Here is an 11,138-nt window from a genome sequence, read left to right as displayed (position 1 = left end):
AGTTCTGGCCCCGTGGGACTGGCGGGTTGCGAAATCGGACTAGATCGGGGAAAGAACGGTGTACCACAGAAGGATAGAGAAACGTTGAATCGTGAGACACGTTCGTCGATTCCGCTTCTCGTTTCCATTGCATGCTGCAGCTCCAAGCCTGTCGATTTGCCTGGCGAACACGCGTGTGCTTACGATCTTCCGCTTCATCTCGCGCGCGGGTTGATTTCGTTGCGCGATCTTTAGGACGATGATCGGCGTTAATCGAATTCTCTACACCGAGTCGTAGAACTGGTCGAAACGAGCAGAAGGAAAATCGTGGCAGGTTCGGCGTCGCTGGAGGAAAAATGAACCGCTTCTGAGAAGCGGTCGCGATGGAAAGCCAAGATGTACGTGACTCTTGCATTACGAGGAGAAAGAGCACCGGTTGTATAATTTCTCGGTCGATCGCCATACGTTCCTCTTTCCTTCTTTTACTCCGTCCTTTGATTTCCTTCTAAATAGATCTCCTATAATCGCCATTTCCACGCCGCTTTTCAACCTATCAACGGGGAAAGCATTTCTAATCGCTTGCACCTCTGCACTCACACCGTGCTGATTATGGCAGAGGTAATGGACCCTTCGGGGAGAATATCAAATTCGCGATTCTCGAAGAGGAACAGGCTGCCGAGATATAAATCGAACGTTGGCAGCCTCGCGCGGCGGCCATCGCGAGGTTAGACTGCGCAAGATGGCGGAATTCGACGGGACATTGAGGTTAGGTTAATCGGCGAAGCGGACAAGTGACGAGAGTTTAAAAATACGCGCCGATACGCGTGAGAAGAGATCGTGGGCCGGATATGCCGCAATCTCGATGACTCGCTTGTTGGTAAACGACGCTGGATTTTACGGCGATCGAGTTTCGAGAGAAATGTCGAGCACCGAAACAACGCGTCACGCGACGAAAGGGGAAGTAACCTGTTTTCTTCTCCCTTTGCTTTCTTCGACGCGCCTTTTTTTACCCTCAGTTCCTCTGATCTTGCTCACCGGATTTTGAAGCGGATCGATTTCTCTCCTTCGCCCTGTAGCCGTGACCGATCTACCGATCTCGGCGACCCGTTCTCCTTGTACTTCACCAGCCTCGCGATTCATTGAGACCCGATATGGTACTCGAAATCTCGAGGCGATCGAACCGATACCTGTTTCTTTTCTCTTTATCATTGCAAAGTACTCTCTTTCCTTCTCCCTGCAAACTATTTTCCGACCTCTGTAATTTCCGCTGGCTCACCTCGAGCAGTGCCATTTCTTCCGCGGAACGGGTATCGTCGAGGAATCATTCGTCAATTTGACAGAGTGCAGGATAAAGTGATAGCACGCCTTATAATTCCCAGTGTCTTATGGGCACCTTCGAAGTGATATATGTCGGCGGGAGTAAATCGTACCGTTATGAACCAAGATCGATTCTATAAAGGAAGGTCAGTACTATAGTATGACGCAGTGGATAAAAATACTAGAAAAGAATCGATGCCTCTGGAGTATTTTCATAAATGCCAAGATAATGGGATTGTCAATTTCGTTCGTTTTTCGTACCCTTGCCGTTGTATCATTCGGTCCCGCACTGTAACGACAACCATACCCTCAGCCACTAATTCGCCTAACCGTGTATTACTCGGATTGCAGACGGAGATTACTGCAAGCGCAGCATCGAGACCGCCGGTCTGCAGGTCTACGGAAGCGGATTCTACAACGACGCTTCGTCACTGCACGCGACATGGGCAGTATCAGGAATCACGGCAATCCTCTTAACGATTTCGGTCGTTCGTTAAGCAAAGGAAGACCACCAAAAAAGGAACAGTGAGTCAAACGTTCGAGAAGCTTTCGCAGCCCAGAGCGTCTGAAGCGTCACTTTCCCTTTTCTCCAGAGGGTCGTTCATCAGGGACGATCCTTGTTCCGCCAAAGCCGAAGATACCAAACAAACGACCGAAACGCGTATAACTCGTTCAACGAGGCCTCCAATCTGATTTATCACCCGAGTATTCCTTCCCTTTTGCAACTCGTTGAACGAGTCATAGTTGACCGTTCCCCGAATTATCGTGGAACGTGACAAGCGGCGAGAGTCAGCGATATTCAGGTAAAACGCGTCGAGTTCTGTGGAACGTGGCGTGTATCCGGTCGCTATTGTTACCCTCGCGAGTGTCATTAATTTAACCGCGATGCCGCGACACGGCCAATGGTACGCGTGCAATTAAGCTCGCGTGCGAGCACGCCTCCGGCGCATAAATCGTTTCGCGGTGTCGAGGGCTGCTCTCGTGTCGTACACCTTGAAACGGCACCAGGGTTTAATAAACACAAAGAGATTTACGTGCTCGGTCGTTAAACGGTGCCAATGAGCGCTCGAGTCGGACGCTAGCCGCGATGCCTTTTCACAGAAATCAGGCGAGAGACTCGACTCTCGCGGTGTAAATATAAAATAATCCGTAATCCGACGAATCGAGTAGATGTCAGCCGGTTTCGCAATGAGCCAACCACTCGCGGACAATTCCGAGCGTATCGTAATTGGACGATATTTCGATCGCAAATGAGCTCGATCGGGAATTATCCAGGGGTACACCATTGCAATTTTCATGAGGAGAAAATCTATAATCCGTATCGGTATATCGGTACAAGGAGTTTTGCACCGTCGATCGCGTTAGTTGTCCACGAAACGTGGGTCGTTAAGGTGAATTACTCGTGTTATGCCGTAGGAGAGCGCGGTGGAGCGCGTGCACGCGAGGAAATGGGTGAACGAGGCTTTAAATAAATTTCTAGCACCGAGTACTTCCATGATCAGCCGATTCTGTAACGGCGTTCTATAATAAGGCAGTGTCGCAAGCCGAATTCGCGATTTCAGGGTCCAACTTACAAAGGAGGAACACGATACGAGGCTGGACTTCTTCTCATTGTTCGTTCTACACAAAGAGAACCTGCTGTCCGGAACCCATTATTCCCAGACTTTCGCGGCACTCGAATCGAGGCCTCGACCGCCGAATAAAAGTTGTTTGACGACGAGCCCGAAATTGGTTTACCGGGTTGCGTAATTAAAGTGCTCCGTCCCTTTCGCTCTATCGCGTATAATCCCGTTACCACGAGGCCCATAAAAATTCTAATTCCGTCCGGAACAGCTTTCTTTCGTGAATCCCTTCACTTAAACGCGGCGTTGAAAAAATCTGGAAAAAGTCACGCGGAATCGTGCGAACCATCGAGGTCTACCTGTCCAATCCCTTTTACACCTTCTACCTGAATAAGAGAAGAATTCCAGTTTTGCCGGGGGTTCGCCTTTCTTTGACAAATTGCTTCATTTAAATACCCAGTTTAGCAGAATGTAGAAAAATCGGGTGAAATCTGGTAAATCGGTTAAATCCTTCCGATGCTTATCTTTCTTTCGCTACTTCTTGCATCCGAGTAAGCGAGAGAAATTTGACGAATGAGTAAGGAAATATTTTCCCAACGACGTCGAGCGGATTATCCGATGGCCTGCGAAATTTAACGAGGATGCTGATCCTTTGCTGGAACTTTCGTCGGGAGCGTGTAGGACGTCAGCTTTCACGCGGGCCGCAATAGGAGACGTTATTGTTCCTACGGAGACAGCTGCTCAGGCATAATTACACAAAGGTGGTCTGTCCAGAAACTGGTTCACCCACTTGCGTAACGCGAAGATGCGGAAACCGAGTTCGAAAGACCGGCAGTGTGTTTCATTGCGTCACCGAACGTGCCGCGATGCTTTTATTGGTCCCGTCTGGAACGTGTCCGATCTTATCGCCCCTTTCGCGTTCGATGCGTCTCGAATATTATGATCGACGGGATGTTAACATTTCGGGCGACGACGTGCCGGAGGAACCTGTCCGACGACCGTAAGTACACCTAACGCGCGTGATTTACGAGCGAAATTGAAATCGGTCTGATGAAATTTCCCCGTTTCTGTGAAATTATATTATTTCTGAATTACCCACGACCAAACGATTCGCGGAAATTCGTTAGATTTCTCCTCGCAGCACGCAACACGGAGAAAATCGAGCGGGATGGACTTCCTCCTGGAAGAAGAGCTGACAACTGGAGGCCGTTCGACCGAATTATATTACCGATCTACGCGTGGTTGCATAACGAGCTCGTTAAATAAATCAGCATCGATTGCCGATACGGAATTTTTACCTTGAATCGTCAATTAACGACGATCGTATCGACGATCGAGACGCGATAAGTTGGCTCCGCGACGATGATCGAGAGCGAATTTACCCAGGCTGTGGGTAAGCCTGCAGGGTTTCTCGGCGCGAGGAAATCTCGAGAAAATAAAAGGGGGAGGGAGAGGAAGAAAAGAAACACGAGGGAAGTCACGCCCCGCTCGTCAATCTCGATTCCAGCACGGTTTTCGATGGCCTCCGGCCACGACACACTCGGGTCAAGAGGTCGTTTTTCTCCCGATCGGTGATCCGAGAAGCGGACAGAGAACCGAGCAGAGAACCGATCCGATCGGCCGTCCCTTTCGCTTTCGATTCCGTTCCCTGCTCGACCGTCTGCTGGCCAAAAACTGGTCCGTCCGGTTACGCAATCGGAAGGCCGGGAAGTCCCGACTTTCCGCGAAACGTCTGCACAATGACTCCGTCGAATGCCTTTCGTCCACTTTCACCTTCCTCCGTGCATGCACGCACGCCCTCGCGCGTATGCACCTTCGAAATTCGATGGAGGAAAATTCCGCGGAAATTCCATCACGACCGCTATATATACCGATATATTTGTCTCCTCTTCTCCCTCTCTTTTTCCTTTTCTCCTGACTCGAGGAAGGTGACAGAAAACGACGATGATCGGCGAATATCGACGAGAGCGGAATCCTCGGATGAGAAGTGACGTTCTTTCAAGGCCACGGGTTTCTAGGTCTCAAGGCCACACTTTCGTACATCTTCGATTTCGATGGAAACGATTGGACGGGTCGAAAGTGAACCTTGTACCGTGGTCGAAGAGATCACTGGAGAACGGCGTGACAGAAAATGAAACCGGTGGTCAACGATACTCGCAGGCTAATCCCTGGTCGGATCGTAATGAGAGTAATCATGATTAGAGGAGAACAATGGCCTGCTTGCGCAATTTAGACGGATAAAACGGGGCGCAATGTCACTCGCTTGTGCAACTAACTTAATTCTGCAATTTGTTATTCCATTAATTTCCGACTATCCTCTGAATGAAACCGAACCACGGGGTATTCGCATAACGAGAGTCGTGTCTATCCAATTTGCCTTCGAGTAATGAATTCCATTCGAAAGTAGACGCGAGCCTGGCTACACCCGTTCGGATCTTATGAATGAGAGCACCCATAAACTTACGTAATCGGCCGTGGTAAAGATCGTACTTTTACGATCCCGGGGAGTGAAAAAAGCGGCGCAGAAACGAGAGTAAAGGACGTTGCACAAGAGAAAATGGCGGGATGGAACAGCTTTCGACGAGGATTCCTCGAGATATGCTCGAGCGACAATCGGATCGGCGGATCGACGAAAACGATCATGGCCGGTGCCTTGCTTATCGAATCGCATGATCGTTGCTCGTCCCGGGTTAAAGTAACGAGCGTATGTTCGGCACGCAACGAGAAAAAGACGCGAAGAAAGCGAGGGAATTATGTATTCGGCGGACACGCGCGGATTTATGAACCGGAAGTGGAGGATCAGCGGTCGGAAGAAGAGAGCGCGTCGAAATTCCGCTTTCGCGACGGTGAAAAATTGGCAAAAAATCGACGCACCGATTTATTAACATTGCAACCTTAAGAAAACAAAAATCTATCGCGATATTTCAAAATAAAAAGATTTCTAACATTGCAAACGTGGATTAAGAAACGAAAATCGATATGTTAAAATGAAAGGATTTTGGCGGAGAGGCACTCCATTTTGTAACGGAATTTCGCAAACCGAGGTTCCTTTGACAGCTTCGAATGAGTTTGCAGATTGGAATTTGCTATAAACGATAGTACCACGTCAGTCAAACTCGTTTATGAAAAGCAAGGCTGAAACGAAAAAGAAATTTCGCTATAAATGCAACTCGTATTTGTGTCATTTGGGTCATGCCTGTCGCCATGACTGGTAATATTAACGAGACGGGACGTTGAAGAAGATTCCTTGGAAATTCGCCGTCAGGGTTAAACGCGATCGTATCGGAGAAAAATGTGTCGAATTTATGCAACCAATTCACTTTCTACTCGTTATGTCCAAACCGTACGTCCCCTGACATAGCGGGGATATTAATTGAACGTTTCCCGGGCCGATGTTCATGCGGACAGTAAACAACGCGACGTACATTAGCGCAATCCTTACGCAATGTCCCCGTACTTCCACGTTCCGTTGACTCGTGGCTCATAATCGTACGATCCGCCGCCAGGATTACAACTGTCTTACGTCATTTTGGGAAAAACGAGAGTTCACCTAGGGTACCGAACCTACGACCACTCGCCTCTTCGACTCTCTATCGCAATTACGAATTCCCTTCCTCGTGTACAGCGGTATCGGCGTCCTGTCACCGGTCATTTCCTTCGTTTTCAGCCAGATATGCCAGAAATGTCACGCCACGACGTTCTTTCGGTACGTGACTCGAGCAAAATCGATTCGAATTCCTTAGACAATTAACTTGTTAGCTCTCCGACAGACAGGTCGAGTCTAGCAGATCCGTGAGGGTGCTGCTTAGATCAGAATGCCTTACCCATTTCAGTAAATTTGAAATAAGACTCTGTTGTTTATCAGAACGAATTAGTAAGTAAAACGGTTGGCAATGCTTGGCACTTGGTTCGTTTAATGACGAGAGTACGTTTCATTGGAAATCCGACCAAGGGCTACCTCACGATTAGTCATTTCGCTCTCCGTTCACCGGCTGAAGGCGTCACCTAATCGCTGGAGTACAATCGAATTGACCGCATACTCGGACTGTGCCTAGGCACTGCCAAATCGCACTTTTGATCGGAATTCCCGCGAAGATTTATAGCACTTGGACGATCAACGATCGTTTCGCGAATTTTCTCAGACAGAAGACATCGATTCGTGTCTTTACTGTTATGAGAGATGGCTATCGGATCACTTGACACCTCTCGACTTGGAACGGGGAATATGCCATCGGGCCGCTTGGAACCTTCCAACTTGAATCGAAAGAAGTGTCATACAGTCTTTTGCTATTTCCCGACAAAATTATTGCGAAGACTCTTAACACTCGAACGGTTAACTATAGCTCTACTAATTCTCCCTATCGAAATAAGTCGATTCGTGTCATCGCTGTTTCGAAAAACTGTCAATCGTCTCACTCGGCTCTTTCCGTCCGAATTTTTGCAAGACCCCTAACAGGCAAACGATTAGCTGCGAATTCTGTCTAAAAAATAAATCGATTTATGTTTCATACTGTTACGAAAGACTCGCGATCACCTCGGTTGATCTTTCCTGACCAAATTTCTGCAAAGACTCCTAACTGTCAAACGATTGATCACAGCTCCGGGAATTTTCCTACCTCGGCGATACATGATCGATAAGAAAATATTTATTCGCAGGATAGTGTAGTATTTTTCCCGCGTTTGGAGGGAAAGATACAGGAAACCGGGTGGAAGTGACACCCGGAAACTTTCACGCGTGTTCAGCCCCGAGTTGCGGAAAATTTATGGAAGAACGCGGGCCTGGCCGATCGGAACGCACGAAGCCGGTTCCAGCGATGCGGTGGCAGCTCGTAGCTATTCAGGGCAACCTTGCTGTCGTCGTAAAGGCAGAAACGTCGACAGGACTGGCATACTAATTGGTCCGACCGTGCGTATCCGTGATCTCGGTCATTTTTACGAATTCTTCCCCCCGCGTGGAGAGGGTTTTCACCTGGCTTCGATTAGAGTCAGGTTCTCCCTCTGGTTTTAGGTGTTTCGAATCGCGGAACGTGTACAAACGTCGACGATGGTATCGATTAACGCTTAGCTGGCATAACCAACCTCTCTGCCAGCGAGAACAATAGACCGTGAATAAGTGGCCGTTGCTTGCAGAAGTTAATAACGTCGCGCAACATTAGCGTGCATTTCCCTATCCTGTTAGCCGACGTGAAAAAGGCGAACGAACACGGTGGGAAATTATTTCTCGTGTAAATAAATCGTCCGGCAGGCTGACGCGTGAGAAATAACAGTCGATGCGTAAAAAGCGCAGCTTTAAGCCTTAAAGCTCGTAGGGAAAATACCGTATTACCCTTCCAGCATAGATTCCACGAGTTCACCGTGTAAAATTATTAATTCTACACTTCCATTTAAGATCATTAAGACATACAGGATAAACGTGAATTTTTAATTTAGGGTGTGGCGGTTTCCAAAATTCCCGTGTTTCTGTTTAGCATATGCATGATTCAGAGGCTAACCGAGGATTTTTAATCTGACAACGACACGTGTCAATGTCGGATCACCCTATTTTCTTGTTAATAAATTACCTACGAATTAAGAAATAAAGGTGAATTTTTAATTCCCCAATGGGTAGGTTTTACGAAGCATCCTGTGCTTCTGTTTCAAACGATTTTTGTTTAAAATCCGTGTTCCTTGAGAGATATGTCCAGAGGATGTCTCGTACTCTGCGAGCTGAATGCGAAGGATCAGAAGGTTAAGCTCGTATCACGGTGCAAGCGTGTTATTACCATGACTAAAGATCACGAGGAAGCTGAAGCCTCCTATGCAGCTAACCGATGCTTAGCTCGAGGAAAGGTTGCGCGGCAAGTATTAATTTTTCCCTCGGAGGATGCCCGGGGTTAGGTTCGGTTATTGGAAACCAATAACGATAATTCGAAGACTTCACGGGCCGTTGCAATTTCCCTTCGATTATAAATCTCGCGAAGACTCGAGGTGGGCCAATTTGAAAGTTGCAGACTCTACGACCGGCCGGGGCATCAAGGCGATCGACTTTGTCTCCATAAAATCAGATTCGAGGTGCTTAAATGGGGAAAGGTGTCCGGAGGTGGTATCCGGAAAGCTGAAAGAGGACCCCTGACGAGTAGGTTGTTTATCACCGTTGGATCTTGCGAAGGACAGCTAAATCACGAGGTCTCTGTCACTCGGGTCTTGTCCCAGTTCCTCTAGACGCCGACAAATCGTTGCAATTAGGCTATCTTCGTGACCGGTGGCTTTTATTAATCGGCTGCGCCGATAACCGATTAATAAATCTTCCATCGAGTTGGTCCACGGATAGGCTTACTCGGCCGGGTGTTTCTACATCCGAGTGTTTCTCGATTTTCAAAACCCAGCCGTGTGTGTCGTAAATCAAGCAGACTCGCAACACCTGGAGTGTTTCTTGACGCAAATCGTTTTGAAATCGAGTCGCGAGGCAAGAAATGCCTCGGATGGCGAGCGTGTTTCGTGTAAGAGGCAGCCAGGCGACTGTAATTATTCGCGATATCATTATGCGCGTAGTGGGTCGATTTAAACTGGAAATACCAACATTTCTGTTGGATTTCTGTCGGACTTCTGTCGGATTTCTGTGCAGCAGCCTCTACCTGGCTCTTACGCGATTTCACGCGAAACCGTGATGCAGATTAATCGTTACGGAGGCCGACGGAGTCGTGACACTGGTACTCGCGCAGGTCGTTAAAAGCATTTACATTAATTAACTTTTTACGTCGCCGCTGGGCACCGGATATTTAATGACGACTATCTTTAGAAACGCGCGGCGGCCATTTTGGTGCATCGGATAGGTCGTTCGAGACTAGAGGTAAAGGAATATTTTTCGTTTGCCCTTTTATTGACAACTTAATGCGTGACGCAATCAAGTCACGGTTAGACCTGGACTGGGATCAAAATGGGACTTAAGAAAATTTGAAACTCGTACATTTAACATTTAAGTAACATTAACATAAAGTTATACGTGTCATCGTTGATAATAATCCTTTTTTCTACCGCTGGACACCGGGTATTTAATGAAGACTATCTTTAGAAACGCGCGGCGGCCATTTTGGTGCATCGTTTGGTGGTCGTTCGAGACTAGAGGTAAAGGAATATTTTTCGTTCGCCCTTTTATTGACTACTTAATGCGTGACGTAACAGAGTCGCAGTTAGACCTGGACTGGGATCAAAATGGGACTCAAGAAAATTTGAAACTCGTACATTTAACATTTAGGTAACATTAACATAAAGTTATGTGTGTCATCGTTGATAATAATCTTTTTTCTAGCCTCGATTACGCCGCTTTTGGTTACACAACCTCGAAGAGGGTAGGCAAAATTCTCAGTTTTTGGATTCGTAAGAAATTCTCTAGGTGAAATATCGTTGTAACGTTACATCTGATAAGACACGTATTTGACTATCTAATTACGTAATTAAACTGGACTTAATTCGATAACAGGTTAAGTAGATTAATGGTTTTTCTAAACTCCATGATAGGAGTATTATAATATAATATAATTGCAATATATATACATTTTAGGCTCTTAAAATAATGGCAAAATATTAACTTATCGTGGAAGCACGATTATAATGTATATAAAAATGTAAAAATATATAAAATGTATTAAGAAGCGAGTATTTTTCTTTTCTACCATAAATTTTCTTGCACGTGTCTGCGAAATGTTATTAACAATTAGTCGAGCTATCCCTGGGAATAATCAATACGGTGTCCACTATCCAAGAGACGATCTTCGACGCGACAGGCCAAAGATCCGTTCCATTTTTCCCCAACGAACGTTAATTACCGGATTTCATCGGATGTTGTTCGTCACGGGATTAAACGATGCTCAGCCCGACGTAGCCCGACTCCATTACGTGCCGGGAGAACAAGAGGGAGAACGCGATGAATTGCTCTTCCAATCATCTCATTACGCGAGGTCTGCTTAGTTCTAGACCCGTCGGAACGGTCCAAGAACTCGGCCCGTTTCGTTCGCGCGAATTTCTTTGAAAAAACGCCATCTGCCAACGACCATCAGCAGCGAGAATTTCGCGAATTCCTGGAACGCGGCTGGCTCGAGCTTCCGTTTAATCGCTGCAGCCGAATGATGGAAAGCAATGCAGCCGAGATCTCGTACGTTTAACTCTCCTCTGCCGAGAGTTTCAATTGCTCGTACCTCTTAATTGCGGCCTTTCTTGCGAGCTCGACGATTGCTCGGCTGTGCGGCAATTTATGAAACAGCCTGCCAATGAATTGCACGGGAATTAGAATATCGAACATCT

General features: G+C 47.1%; 1 protein-coding gene across 1 annotated transcript in view; it reads left to right on the top strand.

Annotated features, from left to right (window-relative positions):
* Ance-3 (angiotensin-converting enzyme Ance-3) overlaps positions 1–4,001 on the top strand; it is a 44,618-nt gene extending 40,617 nt beyond the window's left edge. Inside the window, exon 13 of the mRNA XM_017909507.1 lies at positions 1,648–4,001. Coding sequence (XP_017764996.1) covers positions 1,648–1,793 — 146 coding nt within the window. The 3' untranslated portion in view covers positions 1,794–4,001. The remainder of the gene's footprint in view (positions 1–1,647) is intronic.
* Positions 4,002–11,138: the final 7,137 nt, after the last annotated feature.

Source organism: Eufriesea mexicana, unplaced genomic scaffold (assembly GCF_001483705.2).
Source record: "Eufriesea mexicana isolate 0111107269 unplaced genomic scaffold, ASM148370v2 scaffold18152, whole genome shotgun sequence".
Lineage (NCBI taxonomy): Eukaryota > Metazoa > Arthropoda > Insecta > Hymenoptera > Apidae > Eufriesea > Eufriesea mexicana.
The sequence above is the reverse complement of the archived record's forward strand: the minus strand, read 5'-3'. Positions and strand labels throughout refer to the sequence as shown.